The 19,519-nt window shown below is 47.5% G+C and overlaps 1 protein-coding gene across 12 annotated transcripts in view; it reads right to left on the reverse strand.

The window, feature by feature from the left end:
• Positions 1-19,519, reverse strand: part of KIAA1217 (KIAA1217 ortholog) — a 455,000-nt gene that overhangs the window by 279,975 nt on the left and 155,506 nt on the right. For 4 of the 12 annotated variants that reach the window (XM_048219300.2, XM_048219302.2, XM_048219297.2 and 1 more), the window contains exons 1-2: positions 8,678-8,954; positions 65-348 (exon numbers count right to left, since the gene is read on the reverse strand). In XM_048219300.2, coding sequence (XP_048075257.1) covers positions 65-348; positions 8,678-8,747 — 354 coding nt within the window. In that variant the 5' untranslated portion in view covers positions 8,748-8,954. Of the gene's footprint in view, positions 1-64; positions 349-8,677; positions 8,956-19,519 lie in introns of those variants that run through there. The other 8 variants (XM_048219298.2, XM_057304658.1, XM_048219295.2 and 5 more) reach the window with 4 other exon arrangements.

Here is a 19,519-nt window from a genome sequence, read left to right on the forward strand (position 1 = left end):
TTTGCTTTCCCTCGTGTTCATTTCAGAACGAGCTGTGCACAGCAAAATGGCGACATGTTCCTACCTGGTCTCTTAGCCTCTCTTGGTGGCCCATGATTGCGGTGGCATGATGGGGGTATTTCTGCTTCAGATGTTCCAGGAAAGCTTCTCTCTTCCTGTCCATCTCAGACGTTTGCATTCCCAGGATTTCTTTGGAACTTCGGGGCCCACCTAGAGTGTGTCTCCTGGGGATATTGCGGGAAGACCTGGAAACTGAACCACGACTGTTCCCATTAGAAAGGCGTTCCTTGGTTCTGCGGCATTCTGCATCTTCTAATGACGTCACATGGAGATTGCTTTTTCCTTGTTCTGAAAGACAAAAAGAACAAAATACAGTTCACAATTAATGATCTCACTAGAAATCTCATTTACAGAACCCCAAGAGGGTTTGTGGCAGCTGTTAATGTGTAAGTGTAACCTAGCAGATTTTTTTTTTTTTAGGCAAGAAGAGGAAAAAAATCAACAAAGGAAATACGAAAAATCGCACTGAAAGGAAAAGTTGCAGAAAAAAGTGGGCTATTTCTGACTCTTCCCCTGAGGTTATTCAAAATGAGAACACTTGGTCAGACTAGTTTGCAGGCAACTGGATTACCCCTTACCTTCATCTGTAATTATAGAAAAGTTAACTCCAGTGGTTCTGATTATTTCTTTATTTTTAATTACAATTTTGTGCTGGTAACAGGACCTTTATATTTCTATAATCTGAAGGTGGTTTCTGAGACACTTATTTCATTCCCAAGACCAAAAATAGCTATTATAATCAATGACATGTGAACCACCTAAAAATTCCAGCCCCCCCCCCCCAATTAGGATAAAGCAAGCAAGCATTAGAATATTATTAGGTTAATATCATTATCAGGTGAGAATGGGGGGGATATAAAGGCTTAGACACATTTTACATGAAGTGAACTTTAAAACAGAGTGAAAAGGGAAGAGATATGATCCATCCGGATGGCCTTGACCTACACCCTTGGCCTTGACCCTGCCTCTGACCTGGCCTTTAAGGGACAAGTTGATTTCTCCCTAGAAGGGAGCAGGTGAGCCAGGCAATGACAGTGCTTCACCTGCCGGACGTGGACAGGGAATCTCTACTCATTCTCAGTGGTTGGCAAATGGGGTATCGGGTTTGCATACTCCAGTAACTGAAAAAAGGGCAATTACGTCTTAAAAACCAAGAACAGAAAGAGAATGTGATGAACATTCAGATTCTCCTCATAAGGAATAGTTTTTACAGCCTGCACAGATGCAGGCAGAATACAGTGTCCCTGATCACTGAATTCCCAGGGGAAAGCACTGGGGGTGGGGGGGGGGGAGTCTCAGGAGTTCTGCCTTTCACCCTAGACTTAGCTCTCTCTCAGCCTCACTGTCTTCATTAATAAAATGAGGTTGGTGGACTAGTGACAGATATGCAGAGTCTTCTAGCTCTAAATCCTTTAAAATGTACTCTAACTTATCTTTTAAAGAGGTTTCCAAGAAGAGCTCATTTGCTAACTATTGATCTTGAAAAGTTATGTGCAGAAAAAGAGATCCAACATTTGAAAGTTCTAGATTAGAGTCTCAGATAGAGAAACCAGACTTCACACCAGTGATATCCAGAGTGTCCAGTTTAATGCCTAAACTAGTTCGTCTAAAGGCAAGCACCAACGCATTCCCCACCTCACTGTCTAGAAACATCTCTCTATACAACGGCAGGTACAACGCCCTTTGGTTAGGCATAAAAACATTTTAAACTCAGGCTGGTCTTCCTACTCTGGTTTTCTATCCCTAGAAGAGTGTTCTGGGAATAATTCTTCTTGTTTACTCTTCACTTCTCATTACATTGCTAATTATAGCATCTCCATCAGACACCGATGAGGAAAGGGAGGAAAAAATACCCAAATTGGTTAATTCTCCTACTTGTCATTAGTTTCAGCAGTAAATCTAGAAGGGGAAGAAGATGGAACTATTGATTAAAAAGATATCGAGGGATGAACTGTATCATTTATTTAGGCTGCCTTCTCATTACGTGGACTCACATGACGGCTACCTTTTCGGTGGTGTCTTCCTGAATACAACAGAAGTAACAGGATCCGCTGAATGAAGCTAGATGCAGAAAATGCCATATGTCAGGTCGGTAAATACGCGTGCAGTCTGGTTTGGCCTTAGCTTTTGGAGTGCACATGTGTGCACATGAGTTTTACGTTAGCCAAAAACTTGTTGTATGCTTGATATAACACTGTTGACTTTTATTCAGATTTTTATGATTACTTTTGACATCATTAACATATTTGTAGAATTATCCAGGACAGCTAGATTAATTAGCAGGATTGAATCTCCGGAAAGGTGACGTCTTCACATGGGCAAACACACAGACACCCAGGTGGATAAATGTTCAGGTGCCTCCCATACCAACAGGGGCAGAAAGTTCCGTTCTGCCTTGATCCGCCACACAGACTCACAAGAACTATTTTGTTGCAGCCAACAATCCTCGGAATAGGTCAAGGCAGCCAGAACAGTAGCCCCATGGAGACTGAAAAGAGTTTTCCACTTTCTTCCTTCATATAAATTGGGAAAGGAACAGGAGGGGAAGAGTCGATCTCCTGTCACCATTCACCTTTGAGCAGCTCTGACTTACTGACGCTCTAAACCCCTAACACTGTGCACTGGAAGGTCATGTCAACCTCATGGTACTTGGCCATTTTTTTTCCCTCTCTTGTGGATTCTTCTAAAATGTCTCCAGTCGCTTAACAAGGTTTAATGTGATTTGGAAGAAAGCAGCTAACAGCACCAAGGGTAACACACCAATGGCCAGAGGCACAGAGCCTTGGCAGACATCCAGCCGCCTGCGGGGCTCACTCCTCCCCGGGTCTCCTTCTTGCCCTCTATCTCCCTCAGCTACGGGCCCCATCTGGCTCCCATCCCACCACCAGACACCTGCTCCGCCCTCACAGGCACCACCGAGGACGACCCAACACCACCTTGCACACACAGCCACTTGAACACGCATCCCAGTCACCTGAGCCTTCTCAGGGAGGCTCCGCTCCTGGGAGCTGTCAAGTCCCGTGCTGGAAGTGGAAGTGACAATTCCAGCATTCCAGTCACTGGGGGAGAATGTGATCTCTCTGCTGAGGAGACCAACCAGGCAGGGATAGAAACAAACAAGAGGGGACCAGGCAAAAGACATGGAGTCACAATTCCGTAGCCGTGGAGTCAGAGATCCGAGCGCTGGCCAATTCCTCATTATCCACAAAGCCATCAACAGAGAAATAGAGTTCTATTTCTTGTCTGGAATGTGCCTGGGTGCTAACACTGAAGCATGGGTGTGTCTAGCGGCTTGCTATTCTGGGAATCCGTGTCAAACAAGGAACGACGCTGTAGCATGAAGACACGGCTTTCAGTTTCTCCTTCCGGCCGCTCCCAGCCCCCGCCCAGCCCAGGGCAGCTCCTCCCTGTAGCTCGCTGCGGGCACCGCAAAGAGCAAAACAGGAGCTCTGAGCAGCCCCTCCAACATTCCCTGGAGCAGAAGTAGGGGTGAGGAGGGCAGATGTGCCTGAGAGAGCACGCTCTGAGTTTCAAAGGGCTTCCTGGCTGAGATGTGCCAAGTTATCCCGGAGGCAGGAGACCAGGGGAGCTGCGAGGTGGTCTCGGATGGCTTCAGCCAGGTCCGCTGACTTACAGCAAGGGGTCTGGGCCCCTGCATCATTCAGACATTCCACGCCCGCTTTCTACCTGAGCGCCAGCGATGCCGCTTCCCTGAGATTTTTATTCCTGAGCTCAGACGAGGTAGGCCACAGCCTCTTTGAGGAGTCCCTAGCTTCCTTAAAGTGGCTCCCGGTTCGCCATCGCTAAGGTGTCGCTTTTAAAACGGTGCCAAGTTCCTCTCTTGCCATAGGAACATCGCGAGGAGCGATGAGTGCAGACCTACCGTGGCAGCGACAGTATTTTGTCCGTCTGTGTCTTCAAACCATAATGTCCTCCCGCTGCACACACAGAAAGACTGCATTTTCCAGGATCCTTCCTCTAGCTGGGGCCTTGTACGAATTCCTCTGGTCGATGCAGTGCGGGGAGAAGTGATGTGCGACACCTTTAGGCCCAGCCCCCAGACTTCCTGAGTAATCTTCCATGTTCTTTCCCTTTCTTCTTTGGCTAGTCGAATGCAACACATCCAGTGGAAGCCGCCAAGGCCTTGGGGAATGGGGTCCCAGAGTCAGCCTAAAGATGGGCCCCCAGGGGACCGTCGGCATTCCACCGTGTTCAAAATACCAACATTGGCTGTGCTAAACCACAGAGATTTCAGGGTTGTTACAATTAGCCTAGCTGACCAATATGTATCATGTACTCTGTTGGGGGTCCACAGGGTTCCTTGGTTGGCCAGTTCTCTTGTTACTATCCTACAGATCGCCAGCAAACACAGATTGGCACGGAAATCGCAGCTGAAATCAGGCCAGGATATATATTCACCTACAAAGCCTTAAAAATTAGGGGCGCCTGGGTGGCGCAGTCGTTAAGCGTCTGCCTTCGGCTCAGGGCGTGATCCCGGCGTTCTGGGACCCAGCCCCACATCAGGCTCCTCCGCTGGGAGCCTGCTTCTCCCTCTCCCACTCCCCCTGCTGTGTTCCCTCTCTCGCTGGCTGTCTTTCTCTGTCAAATAAATAAATAAAATCTTTAAAAAAAAAAGCCTTAAAAATTAAATAAATGATAAAGAAGCTTTCTGGTATAGATTTTAGACAAAAGAGGAAGCGTCCCTCTGCTCCCCAGGAAAGTATTCTCATCTCAAGCGTTGGTCAGATGATTCATTCATTCATTCTCAAAAATACGTATTGAGTGCCTGCTGGGTAAACTAAAAGGAGTTAGGAAATGCAGTGAAGTTGGGATCAAGAGAGACATAATCCCCCTGCCTCACAGAGGATCCACATTATAATTAGGGATGCAGACAACAAATAAATAATATGTAATAAGTGCTCGGAAGGATTAAACAGGTCAGGGGCAGAGACTGATGGGGCAATTTTAGGGCTCTAAGCAAAGACTTGAGTATTGCCGACTCCCCAAGTTTGCGCTCACTCCGTGGGGGCTGCCAACGCTATTTTTGCAAGTTTAAGGGGTACAGTGTGTTGGTTTGATACATTTATATATTGCAAAATGATTCCCACCAAAGCAAATACTATTTTGAAACACTGGTGAATCGGGGGTTGGAGGAGGCAAGCAGGTGGACTGATAACACTTCATCTGCCCAGGGGTTTCAAGAGCTTAGGAGGCCGAGGAAAAGCAGACACCTCGGGGCTGCTGTGAGCCAACACATCCCAAGGAACGCCCCAGGATCGCTCTCAGGAGCCCACGGCCTTCAAAGGGAGTGTCAGATTTTTAGACTGCAATTCAGCCAATAACTACATAATGCCTACTCGGCACGGTGCACCTCGAGGTTCACATTCACACTGTTGTTGACTAAGAAGGCTTCCTGTTCAGCCATGGAAGCCTCGTTGATTAGAGCTATTCCCGAAGGCAACCATATGCCCCAATTTGCCTAAACAGTTGTGCGTTACAACTGCTGTCCCAGCAAAATTATTTATAGGGAGCCTTTTCACTCTCAAAAGTATCTCGGTCTAGACAGTTACATGATCACTCAGGGGATCCTTATCTACAGTAGATTGGGAAACTCCAAGCCCTGGGGTGGGATCATTAGCCTTTTGTGCAAGAAATATTTATTGAGTGCTTTCTACACGCCTGGTGCTCTGTTAGGTGCGGGCAATGTAAGGATGAAGACGACCTGGTCTGCCCTGGCATACCACGCTGTAATTGAGGGAAATAAATACAGCAACGAATAGCATCAAGAGTGCCAGGCTAGGAGTGGCCATGGGGTATTATGGGTGATGTGAGCAGAGGCCTGGCCTCCCTGTATGGTCCTCGTGCTGACCGAAGACCTGGAACGGAAGCCATCCTCCTTACAGCCTTGCTTCACCCAGAACTCAGTGGGACCCTACACATCTCCCCTGAATACTTCTCACCCTTACAACCTCTCCAGCCACCCTTCCCCACCTCCCTGACCTCTAAATGCTCAAGGGCCCCAGAGCGCACCTGTGGGACCTGTACACACAGACCCAATCCTAGCAGACCTTTCTCCTCAACTTCGGTGCAGAATACTCACACAGCAATCTGCATCCCCCTTTAGAGGAGAGATAAACCTCTCCATCCCAACCTATCCGAAGGACTTCCTGTTCGCCTCCATTCCAAACCAGAAACACCCTCCCCTCCCCTCGGCTGCACTCAAATGCTTTCCTGTTCCTGTAAATGGCAACTCCATTCCTCCAGCTAGGCGGACCAGCGTTTCTGAAGCCATCTTTGACTCCTCCTTTTCTCTTATATCTCACATCCAATCCCTCAGCAAATTCTTTTGGCTTTACTTTCGATAGACATCTAGAACCTGTCTTCTTATCACCGCCTGTCCTACTACCCGCTGGTCCCATCTTCTGTACGGTTTACTGTGCAAGCCTCCGAAACGGCCCCTCTGCCCTTCCCCTACCCCCACTTGGGTTATTCTCAGTATAGCACCCAATATTTCCCTTTTATATGACAAGTCAGACCTGCCAGCAGCTCCCTACCTCCTTTGAAAAAAAAAGAAGCTCAAATCTCTGCCAGAGTCTCATAGCCCTGTGTGATCTGGCCTGGGATTACCTCTTAACCTCTCTCCTCCCATCCTTCTCCCATGCCCTCGCTGTTCTTCGAACAAGTTCTTGCCTATTGCCTCCCTTGCCTCTTTCAGATGTTTATTCAGATATACACCATTGAGGCTCTCCCTGATAACCCTACCTACAGTTTCCCCCGCAACCCTACGTACTCCCTGTTTCCTTTCCCTGACTTAGGTTTCCCTATAGTCCGATTTCCATTTAATAGTTGCCGGATAAAATATGAAATGCCCAGTTAAAATGGAATTTCAAGTAAACAATGAATAATTTTAGCATAAGTATGTCCCAAATACTGCATGCGATATAAAAAAAAAAATATTTGTTGTTTATCTGAAATTCAAATTTAACTGGGCATCCTGTATTTTATTTGCTAAGTCTGGCAACCCTGCCATCTAACGTGCTATATATTTCATTTATCTGTTCATTGTCTCTCTCTCCCACCCCCTTCCCTCCAAACTTGGCTCTTAGAACAAAAGTTCAATGAAGGCAAGTATTTTCCACTTACTTTGTTCACTGCTGGGTCCCCAGCAGCTACAACAGTAACTTCTACATAATAGACGCTCAACATTCACTGAATGAATGAGTGAATAAAGTGGTCACACTCCCCCAGCCCAACCATCTCCAGCTTCTGAGGCATCTTCGATTTGCCGTTGTTGTTTTAAAGTTAATTTCTTAAATTGATCCCATTCTATTTGCCCCTCTAGGTTCTGTGTCATTCCTTTCAGCAGAGGCCCAAAGACTAAATCCCTGCTGTAGGATCCTGTCCTATCAATTAAGGGAGGGAAGGGAGCCTTATCTCCCACTGGACCCCACCGACCAGGCGCCCTCAAGGAAGAGTGCTCTGTTTTAGAAGCACAAACACAGATCCCTAGACTGATGGCTGTAAAACGGGGGATTCTCCAGGGCTTACTAAACTTAAGGTTTCCTGAGTTTCACGGGGCAGGGGAAGTATTAGCGGTGGGGTGGGGGTGTTCTAGCTCTTGTAATTCCATGGATTTTCTTCAGTTTAGCTTAGTTTTGCATTTTCAGTGTGGATGAGTCATTTGTTACTTCCCTTTCGCCTTTCTAAAACACACACACCTTTTCCCCTGTGCATAATCCCTACTCCCACGCAAGCCCCGCAGCCCCGCAAGCGAGCGCTTCTTTCAGTTCCTAACTGGCCCCTGGATGAACCTGGGGTAGAGTGGGCGGGGATGGTTTCGGATTGTGCGGGTTTATGAACGTGCTGCCTATAGGATCCCATACGATAGGCTCTGGCATCACAGACGTCAGAGACTGGAGAGCAGAGAAGTCCTTTCCCCACCCAACCCCACGGTGAATTTTCTTTGGAACAACATAAGCTTCTGGAAATTCCCTACGGAAAAGACAAGTCTATCACAAACACAATTAAAGGAAAACTGCCCGGAGAAAATTTACCAAAATTGTCTAACAACTCCCAACTTTTGAATTAAAGCATGCAGAGATTTACATAGTCTCATCTATCATCGGGCTGTACCAGTGCTCCCCTGCTGTTTCGATCTGTAAAATAAAACTCTGTAATTTAACTCTAAAATTCCGCAAAACTTGCAACCAGCATGCCTTTGCCTCATGGGATCCCCCAACCAATGAATGGAAATGCTGCCGTCCCGGAGATAGCGTCCCAGAAACAGCTCCTCTCTCCCACGGCTGGAGCAGCGAGTAGGAAAAGCTGCTTTCAGCGATATATTTTGTCACTGCCTAGAGAGATAACACATACTGACGGCTCACTGTGCTACAAATGGGGCATCCCCACGCCGCTTCTCTTGCTGCTTAAGAAAAGCCTGCCAGAGATCAAGTCAGACCCAAGAAATCACAGCTCTCCACGCAGTTTTGAAAAGGCACACCACCCCAAGAAATGCGCGTACTCTTTGCCCTGCGCCGGGTCTCGGGTTATAAAAAGCAGCCAGCGGCGAGGAACACGCGTAACCGTAACTCCATCTTTGAATGAGTCTGTTACTTACCCTGCTTCTGTCTGCCGTCTGCTGAGTAAGGAAGGCACGGCTCACATTTCTGGCTTTCATTTTCTTCCATTGTCCCTGCCTGCGGCGCAAGCTCCTCGCTGCTCTTTAAACTTCAGAGCGCAGTTCTGAAAGCTCCCAGAAAGCGCCTGGAAGGGGGCCCGGGGGTGGGGGGGAGGAGGGGACCGTGCGAAACCCCACCCCAAACTATTCTCCACTCCGGTGCAAAGTCTCTCTCGCCCGAGGAAACTGCATTCCAGCGTCGGGCCGCCCCCGTCCCTCCGTGCCTGCGTCCCCGCGTCCGCCCGCCCGCCCGCCAGCCGGACCGTCCCGGAGGAAGGCGGGGGGACGCTGTGCTCCCCCAGCCGCCCGCTGCCCTCCCCCAGCCGCCCGCTGCCCCTGCCCCTGCGCCGGGTCGGCCCTGCGCCGCGCGCGCCCAAGGCCCCAACAGGTGATGGGCTTCCCGACCCAGGACCCAGACCGCCTGTTTGCACCGCTGCGAACCGCCCAGATTCCACAGCCGGGGGAAGGAAAACATTTCACCAGGATCACCGGCAGGCACTGAAAGCCGGCTCGCTGGTTTCTTTAATCTCAGACACACAACGAGCTTCCTAAATAGGCTGATACACGAATTACTAAACAGTCAACTGCCGAACATCCCAGATTTCGGTGAAACCCCTTAAAGAAAAGAAAGAAAGAAAGAAAACAAAGCGTGTATGCTGAATCTTGTTAAGTAAACACTTTCCGGCACTGTTTAGAACCTGATTAACACATACAAAGAGGTTGTTTACTTTTCACACAATTTCACTCACTTAAACTGAACTTTAAAAAGAGTTTGTACTCTTCGCCTAGGCTTTGACTCCGCCCCTTTCTCCCAACACACACACACACACACACACACACACACACACCCATTGGGGTGAATCTGAAAAGTAAACCAGTAAAATCAACCTTCTGAAGTTCTCAAGTTAATTACTTTAAAATATCTGAAAGGCAATAAAATTGCTTTTCTTTGGATGGGCAGAGTGGCATCCGACAGACTCATTCTCCTTCTAAACTATCTACAAATATTTATTTTGTTCTTTACCCAGTCCTTGAAAAACTGGCAAATTTCCCAGAAAGTGAAAATAGGAGGCACAATGTCCACCAAAAAAAGGGGGGAGGGGGATAATCTAAGCAACATTAGCTCTGCCATTCCAGCCGTCTAACAGTAACACAATCACTAGTAGGAAGAGTGTGATATTTTCATCTGCAGCGGCCCCATCATTTGAAGGGAAAAAAAGAACAATAGTTAGCCTGCTGACCATACCTTGACCCAGTTTAAGAGGCCACTCGGGCAAGGTTTTAGATTAATTTAGATCAAGAATCCACCAGAACAATGGCTGGCCTATCCTCCAGATTCTGACCTTGAGTCACCTGTGTGTTTTGGCAGTGTGGGGGACATATTTTGGCCATTTAGGGCAAAAAGATGTGGAAGCCCCTAAAGGACAAAGGATATAGACCAAAAGGAAAATGGCCATGCCAGAGACTAAGCCAAAGTCACGTCAGGAAGGGAAGAAGAGACCTTGAAACTCCTTACAGGATTTTTCTTGAAATCCAAGATGTGGTGAATCTTCTAGAAAGTTAAAGCCATGCCTGGCAGTGTGAATACAGGCAGTTGAGTTGACAGAGCTCAAGGTCTCCGCGACTTTGCAACAGAATTACCTGGTAATCTTGCTTTAAGGAGGAACTAATCTTACACAGTTTCTGTACTGGTTCCCCGCAGGCAAACACCGGACGAATCTTGTTTTAACCTTACTATTTTCTCAGATACAAAATGTTCAGGAAGGAAGGATCTGTGTTCAGGCCCCCAGGTCCAGATTATCCTGATCCTTGTGTCGCTGTTGTGTATTTGTCTTCAAATTATTAATGCCAGAAATGATTGGGGTGGGGGGAGGAGAGGGGGAGAGAGGGAGAGACATTGCAGCCAGAGCACTGGTCTAGACCAGACGTCCCTGGGCTCTGACACTAACCTAACTTGCTTTGGTGGGAGAAGAGCCTATTCCTAACAGCTCCTACCTGTCGACACCGGGGAGTGGCAAAACCCCCAGGATGAAGGAGACAACAGCATACTTGGAATGGCAGTCTATAACAACCAACAGCACCCAGCCTGCTGGGAAGCCTTTCAATCCAGGCAGAAAAAAAATCTATTTTTCTACGTAGATTTTGCTTTCCTGGGGCTGTTTGGAAAGAGTGAGGGCAGCCTTTCAGGGCCCTGTTGATCCCCAAGCAGGCAAAAGAGGGGCAGTTCTTCCACCAGTTCTAAACTCTGGTTAGTTTCCAGGCGGCCCAAGGAAGCCCCTCTGCCCACCATGTGTTTGGGCTGCAGCGACCCTCCCCTCCCCCACAGGCAAGCGGACTGCGGGCGGAGTCGATATTCCTCCAAGCAAAACTCTTTGTAGAATGCACAAAAGAAAAAGGCATTACCAGAGAAGATAATTCACAAAAATCATTAAGGACCACGAAATCCAGACACATATTTACAGTAAATCACCTCCTCTTGAGTAGTTAAACTTTCTGACTGTTCTATGGGGGAAAGCTTGGAGCAGACTAGTTACCGGCCCTTTGTTCCTTCTCCTTGGGAACAAGAACTGAAAACGTTTCGAGAAAGCGCTGTATTAATGCCTTTGCACTGGCCAGTCTATACATCTCTCTCCAAAGCACACAGACCTTGCTAGGACCTGTCAGCTGATTGTCAGCTTCTCTGAGAGGGGTCTCTAGAAAACACCTACTGTTTTCTGCAATCTCCATAAGCTCAGTAACTCAGAACTTCATGAAAAATACTATTATTGCCATTGCTGTTACTGTGCAAATGTTCTTTCTGGAAGAAACCCTATTTGAACTAGAGGCACACCGTGTTTTTAGGTTTAATTTAATTTCTAGGTTTAAAAATTGCTATTACAAACCAATCTGCCTACTGCCGTACTTTGAAATTTGCTGTGAAAGGCAGAAGGAAAGCGGGAGGAACTTGAAGTGTGATTTTCCTGCAGTCATACAAAGAGCTACAATAATGATACCAGGGGGCTAAATTTTCAACTCCATTTCTGTTAACCAGCGAAGGTGCAAGACTATTTCTTGGTTAATGGCTCCATATGTTGGCAATTCATGCCTCAAAATGAGCTAACACACACAAAAAAGTGTCATTTCAAAGGAAAGACAAGCGACGGAGATAAGGGGGCAAATGGTGATTTTGCCGGCGGAGCTAACCTGTTAGAGAACTGGGCCACTACTGGTTTTGATAACGCAGCTTAAACAGACGGTCACCGTGATGGGCATTCCTCACAAGGATCAGAAACTATTGCATGTGACTTCTTAGCAGGCCTATTTAATTACAGGGCTGTGAAAAGCATGTCAACGTCCTTGATGTAAGTTCTTCAAGAGAGGAATTGCTGGAATCCAGCGTTTGTGGAATTGCGCTGATATGTTTCAAATTCTTTTTTATTTTAAACCCTATTAAGAACAAGAGAGCCTCCCCTGATTGGACAATCAGGACACGAAAGAAATAATTCATGCTTGCGGAAGCCATAACATGTCATTTTCAAAGGCATTGGTAACTGAACGGAAAAAGACACAAAATCAGGTGAAAAACCAAAAATGTTTCAACCGGAGCCCCCACGCCTTGATGTTTTCTTACACATCGCCTTTCCTAAGGGAGCACTGCTGTGTGTCACCCTGCAGTTCAGAAGTAAAAGACTTTTGACAATTGGGAAAACATTTGCTTAAATGGATGAGCTGGTGAATGAAATGCAGGCTCTCCCATCCTACTCTTGCCAGCAGCGTGCCGGCTGGCCAGGGTGACCTTATACTTAAATATAAACCAGAGCACTTGTGACAGGGAAAGGGGACACTATTCATAATCGCAACAGGACGAGATGCAGAAACCACGACTGTCCCTGGCAAAGCAGCACAGATGGTCACCTATGCGTGGTCCAAGATAAGCCCCATGTGCTCCTCGGGTTTTCAAATGCAAAATGAGCATAAATAATGCTGTTCAAGGTTCCCTATGAGGACCTCGTGAGAGACATTTAAGCATTAATTAAAGGTGTGAACCTCATCTGAGCTGTTCCACAAGCCCCACCCCCGATTTCACATCAGAGAATACAAATTCCACCATATGATGTTCTGTAGGATTCATCCATCAAAACAATGCTCCTTTCTGCGTTTAGGGCAAAGATCTCACAGATGGGACCACAGAACCATTTATATCTCCAGCATTCTCTCCAGAGGGTAACGAATCTTCCTGATCTTACTGGAGTCCTTCAAATCCCAGCTGTTCCGAGGAGACCTGGCCAAACAAGGAAGGAGAAGTGAGTTGGCCGAAAGCCTCCCCCACCACTCCATTCTATTTCGATGTCTTGGAACTTTCTTCCCCTACCCCATAAAATTCTTCAGGTGATTATAACCAGGAACTACACTTAGATCCAATGTGTTAATGCTTTAAGCGTATATGCTTTCTCTTCAAGAGAATCTATTGATGTTCATTCTTATCGGGGTTTCTTTTATCTCTTTTAAGTTGGAAGATGCTGGAAAGCAAAGACCCTGTCTGCCAAATCGTGTAGCCAGAGCTGCCATGTGCATAGCACGTCATGGAGAAACCAGACCTCTGCTCTGATCCAGGTGGGCACTGCAGACCAAGTCTGGATCCCAGGTGGCAGCTTTTAAGTGAAAACTGCAAGCTGTATGGGCCCACCCCTTTCATCCCAGAGCTGGCTAAACCATATTCTATAGCGTTCCTAAAGGCCTGGGGTGGAACCCATGAGAATGTGAGCACTCCCACAGATACAAGCACCCTGCTTGTTCCTTGCTTTACCCAGTGGGGCTAGTGTGAACCCTTTCATTAGAGAGTATCTGGTGAGGCCTCACTGGGAAGGCCTTTCCCTGGCCTACTTCTGCCCTTGGGCTTTTCCACGTGCCCTGTAAAGCTGCAGTGAGCTGTTGGGGGAGCAAGTACTACGGGGAAGCAATCACAGAGCCAGAAAATTGGGATCAAGTGTTAGCTTCTATTGCCCTCTCCCATTTTGCAGATGAGCAAACTGAGGCCTGGAGAGTTAATGCCAGTCAGCCTCTCTAGTCAGCCATCACTGTGTTGAATTTGTTTCATATTTAGGATCTTTTCTCACAACTACCCTAGGGGACCCCTCAATTATTCCCATTCCTTTTGCTCTCTTGAAATGGTCAATAAAGTCAGGGTTGGCCCAGGGAAGAGTAGACCTATTTTCTAAAATCCCTCTCCCCTCAACCATAGAATTGGGTCTGGTATTATTTGGGGGGTCTTTGCTGTACAGGCCACGAGGCATTAGGCATTGTACCTTCTCTGCTCATTGAGATGTGGTGTATGCTGTGTGCGATGCATGCCTTTACCTGCGTCCCGGTTCTGTAATGCCAGAGACATCCCAGGTGGGACACGGCTTCCCCCAGGAGGAGCGGCTGGGACCAGCCAGCAGGGACACTGAAGAGGAGCCTGGACATGGTCTGATAGGGGAAAGAGCCTGTGAGGTGAGTGGGGGTACAGGCATGGTCCTGTAGGCTGGTGGGGTTGGGGTACAGCACAGAGGTGGGGTGTGGGGGCTCTGACCTTGGTACAGCAGAAAGAGAGGTCTAAGACATGCCTTTTAGGGGCCTGAAAGGGGATTATTCTCCCAGCTGCCCCCTGAGCCTTTGCTCTCCTTGACTCCCCCCTCCCCGCAGCCAAACTCAGAGCTCCTCCTCACCTTCTCTACCAGGCAGGGGAGAAGCACATGACTGCACCGAGTGTGTCTACATGCTTCTCCACCAAATAAACACTGACCTAGACTTTGTTTCAATAACGCACCTAGATTTTTTGCTTTTCCACATTTTCTTCAGTTCTTAGTTTTAGCGAGTAACAGCCACAAAGGTTATCTGTGAGAGCCACAGGCGGCAAAGAACAGAAGGGTCAGTGCAAACACGGGGCTCTTCTGTCTCAGCCCCAGGAGGCTGACACTGTGCTGGGGAGGGGGGTGGCATGGGGCTCTGCAGGGACAGGTGCTGGGAGGGCCGCGGAGGGGGGGCCCCTCTCCAGCTTCTCCACCAAGCCCGGCTCAGCCTCAGGTTTCATAGTCAATTCTTGAAAACCAACTGCGTGCTTCAGAGCTTAAGTATTTTTACAGTGATTTCATTTTTTCCCACCCCAGCCCACAGAATTTAAGGAGAGGGGATAACTGGTGTTCCGTGCAGATGAAATAAAACAGTTTTAATAATGAAGGAGCGAATTTCAGGAGCCACGTGGGAGGAGGAAGAAGACCAGGGCCACTTCCCAACTGTCCTGTGGCTCTGCTCGCCCCCCCCCCCCAATGTGCTCTAGTAAGAGCTTTACATTTTCTTTCCCAGATTATACTGTTTTGCTTTTGAAACACATTCCTTCTCAAACTTTACAACCGCTCAACTGGGCAAGGTTTTAGTGGCATAAAATATTTAATTAGAGGTTGGGCCAAGTTTTCTACAACACTCTATGAGGAGTCTAGCTTCCGTGAAGGGACTGAGCATAAAAGCAAACCAATAAAATGGGAAGTAGTTTCTACCTGCTTCTCCACCCCAACACGCACCTCCTCCCTCCACACAACCCCAGCCCACGTGCATCAGAACCCAGATCCCTGGGGCGCCTGGATGGCTCAGTCGGTTGAGCATCTGACCCTTGATTTCAGTTCAGGTCATGATTTCGGGGTCGTGGGTTTGAGCCTCATTTCAGGCTCCTCACTTGGTGGGGAGACTGCTTGAGATTCTCTCTCTCCCTCTCCCTCTGCCCCTCCCCATCGCCTTCTAAAATAAATAAATGAATCTTAAAAAAAAAAAAAAAAAAAAAAGAACCCAAGACCCTGATAAGTGGCAAACTGGTGTAGTGAAGTAAACCAGTGAGGAATTGATAATATCCCCAGTGGGCCCTGCTTGCAAGCCCCTTCTGAGGAAGGCAGTGGGGAGCTTCTCTGGGCCACCCCAAGTCAGTAGGGACCGGCTTGGAGTGCTCCCTGTGGGAGACCTCAGGGTGCTCTGGGCTGGAGAGAGGCTCAGAGACCAGTCAGATCTTCCCTCTTTCTTACAGAATTTGAAGGGGGTGTAGAGAAAAAGGAGTTACAGTGACCAACAGGCCGTGTTTGCCCAGGACTTTGGGTGTTCCCAGGATGCAGAAATTTCTTTTTTTTTTTTTTTTAAGATTTTATTTATTTATTTTTGAGGAGGGAGAGGGAGGACGATTGGGGGGGAGGGGAGGGACGGGGGAGAGGGAGAAGTCGACTCCCCACTGAGCAGGGAGCCCAATATGGGCCTCAATCCCAGGACCCTGGGATCGTGACCTGAGCTGAAGACAGATGCTTAACTGACTGAGCCACCCAGGTGCCCCTGGATGCAGAAATTTCTATGCTAAAATCAGGAAAATCCTGAGAAATCTAGGTGCAGGGGGTCACCCCAGGTGCAGGCAGTATGGCGGCCAAAGTGGAGCTCCACAAACAGACAGTAGCAGGCAAAGCCAAGAGGCAGCAAGAGAAAAGGATTGGGGAAGGGAAGGTGAGAAAGGGAGGGAGGGAGAGAGAGGCAGAGAGAGTGAGCCAGTGAGCAGTAGCAGCAGTAGAGAAAGGAGCTGGCAGGGACTGAACAGCTGAATGAGGGACAATGACAGATTTCTGTTGGTTTCCCAGAGTGGCTACAGCTCTATCCTAAATGTCAAAGGACCATGCCCAGCTGCTCAAGAGGTCTGGGAAAGCCATTTCCTAATCTTCCTGCTTCCTCATATAAATAATAACCCAACCTATGGGTAAGTCTATTCCTTGTCATCTGAGGAGGTCAGGGCCTGTGAAAAGCAGACGGTCAAGTGGAGAGTTTACAGAATCACTTCTGAGATAAATAAAAAATATGGTTTGGTTCATCTTCAAAACACAATGTTCTTTGTCCTACCCTTTTCAAGATTTAAACTAAACAGTTCATAACTGCCTTTGATTGCCGGTTTTTTTGCACTAAAATGATTTATTTCAAGAAGTTCCAAAAATTCTAAAGGTAAATTAATGTGGACTGGATTCAGGAAAGGAAAAAAAAAAACCTAAGGAAAGGGAAACTGAAAATTACCTCGTTCGGGTCAGTGTTTCTCAAACATCAGCAATTTGTTTTCTGTTATCAAGTTGTTACACTTTATACTAGGATTGACTTAATATTGACTCACTTAAAAAATTAAGCTTTTTCTTCTCGATAATATTGTTAAAGTTATGGGTTTCATCTATTTATTTGACAAACAGAGACAGCCAGCAAGAGAGGGAACACCAGCAGGAGGAGTGGGAGAGGGAGAAGCAGGCTCCCAGCGGAGCAGGGAGCCCGATGCAGGGCTTGATCCCAGGATCCTGGGATCGGCCCTGAGCCAAAGGCAGAGCTTAACGACTGAGCCACCCAGGCGCCCTTAAAAAAAAACAAAAATTATTGAGCACAGTGGCTCCTGGCTGGCTCAGTTGGGGGAGCATGGACTCTTGATCTCATGGTTTTGAGTTTGAGCCCTACGTTGAGTGCAGACATTACCTAAAAATAAAATCTTTAAAACAATTATTGGCCACTAATCTGCCATGGGGGGATGCTAATGATGCTGGCATTAATAAGACAAGCCATAGACATGTGAATGTTTATCCCGCCCAGCACAGTGTTTATTGGCTTATGCATGAGCCCCTCTCATGAGATCGTGAGGTCCCAAAGGAGTAAGACTGGCTTTAGTCATTTTGAAACCCCAGCCCCTACTGCAGCCCTGCATGCACTAAGATGCCGGGTAAATGTTTTTTTGCCTGGTGGCATCAAGGAAGGAATGATGAAACCAAGTAGACTAAGAAAATAATGTCTACGTTCATTTAATCAAAGAAAGAAGAGTAGTCTAGCTGAGATATAGACAAAAAGTAGAGAAGGAGATGCTGCCACATTGGTCAAGAATAGGAAAGCTTGGGAGAAAAGGTAACGTGTGGTCTCAAAGCATGAATAGAGTTTCACCAGGTGCATCACCAGGGAAAGAGCATTTCAACCCAAGGAACCCCAAGTGCAACGGCCAAACGGCCAATGCCTCGAGAGAGCGTGAGTGGAGTGTGTGTGGTCGGGGAGTGATTGGTGGTGGCAAATAATGGCATAAAGTAAAGACATTTAAAAAAATTAATGATGGGGGGGCGCCTGGGTGGCACAGCAGTTAAGCGTCTGCCTTCGGCTCAGGGTGTGATCCCGGCGTTCTGGGATCGAGCCCCACGTCAGGCTCCTCCGCTATGAGCCTGCTTCTTCCTCTCCCACTCCCCCTGCTTGTGTTCCCTCTCTCGCTGGCTGTCTCTGTCTCTGTCGAATAAATAAATAAAATCTTTAAAAAAAAAATTAATGATGGGGATTGGGACTGACAGAAGATGGATAAAATAAGTAAGGGTCAATTTTGAGAGTTCTTGCATTTCAAATGAGAAGTTTAAATTGTATCCAGTAGACAACGAGGAACGAATGGACGGAAGCTGTACTTTAGAAAAGTGCTTCTGTTGGCATAATGTTGGCTGTACTGAGTGTTGGCAGGGGGAGGGGTGGAGAGGAGCAGCCTCGCGGTTAGTCAGGGGCTGAGATACACGCACTGTGTACTTCACGGTGTGTGTCTGCTGGGAGTCACAGCCAACGTCCCTCCATTACTGCCTCCCGCCTTCCCCATGTACTTGCTCACAAGGGCAGGTGCCAACCCCGTTTAAATGTTCTGCCAAGTTCAAGCTTATCCATTACACACAAGTCTGAGTCACTTTTGTGCAGAAATCATGTGGACGATCAAACCAGCATCTGTGTGTATCTAATAAGAGGAAGAAATAAACAATATCACATGTGGTCTGGTGAGCTAAAAATCAAAAGATAACCACACAGAGGTGGACAGCTAGGAATTAACAAAGTGCTGTTTCATTCAGGTTCTCAACTGATGCAGACACAACCTCGTGCTCGCTCTCGAGCTGTGTGATCTTGGATGAGTGGTGATTTAACCTCTCTGGGCCCTGGGGTTTCTCGTCTGTGAAATGAAGGCTCTAGGCGACAGACACTCAGACACTCCTCTCAATTATAACATTCTGTCTCGGTTCTTCTAGAGCTTTTTGGAGAAGCCAGGTCCATATTAAGAAGGCAGGGGAACCCAGGCTAGGGATGGTTCTTCCCCAAGCAGCACTGCCATCCCCTACCCCAACCTTGCTAACGGAAGGGAAAAGAGTGTTACCTAGGTTTATTGTGTTCTTCCTTCGTACAAATCCTGACTGCATAGACAAGGCTACCGCTTTAAGGTCAGGGGAAGAACATGCTTTAGCCACCTTGAGCTGCTATTATTTCTCAACCAATGTCGGTGTGGAGGGAGCACAGACTCTGGAGTCCAAGCCATATGGTAAGTGCCAGGTAAGTGTGGTGAGTGAATAAACAGAATAACAGGATGGGTAATTCTATCAGTGTTGCTCACATCATGACCAACGTGGGTCATGATCTCTACTGTCCCAACGTGGGTCATGATCTCTAAGCGATCCAGACACGTGACTAAAGCTGTTGGACGGAAGTCGATGTGGCCATGGTTGGACAGATGAGCAAGACCCCTCAGTATTCATCAGTTCACTCCTACACAGTGACATGGCCGCTCCACTTCACAGGGCATTCATTTTGGCACTTTTATTCAATGTCTGCAGTGCTCTAAATGAAAACAAAATGCAGTGACCTCAGTCATCTACAAACAATAAATCTGGATGAGGCATGCCCGTGGCATGAAGTTTGCAAGACTGGTTGGGAAAGTTAGAAGGTGGAGAAACTTAGTTTTAGTGTAGGAAGCATGGGCCGGGGAAGATC

This window comes from Ursus arctos, unplaced genomic scaffold (genome assembly GCF_023065955.2).
Source record: "Ursus arctos isolate Adak ecotype North America unplaced genomic scaffold, UrsArc2.0 scaffold_30, whole genome shotgun sequence".
In the NCBI taxonomy this organism is placed as follows: Eukaryota; Metazoa; Chordata; class Mammalia; order Carnivora; family Ursidae; genus Ursus; species Ursus arctos.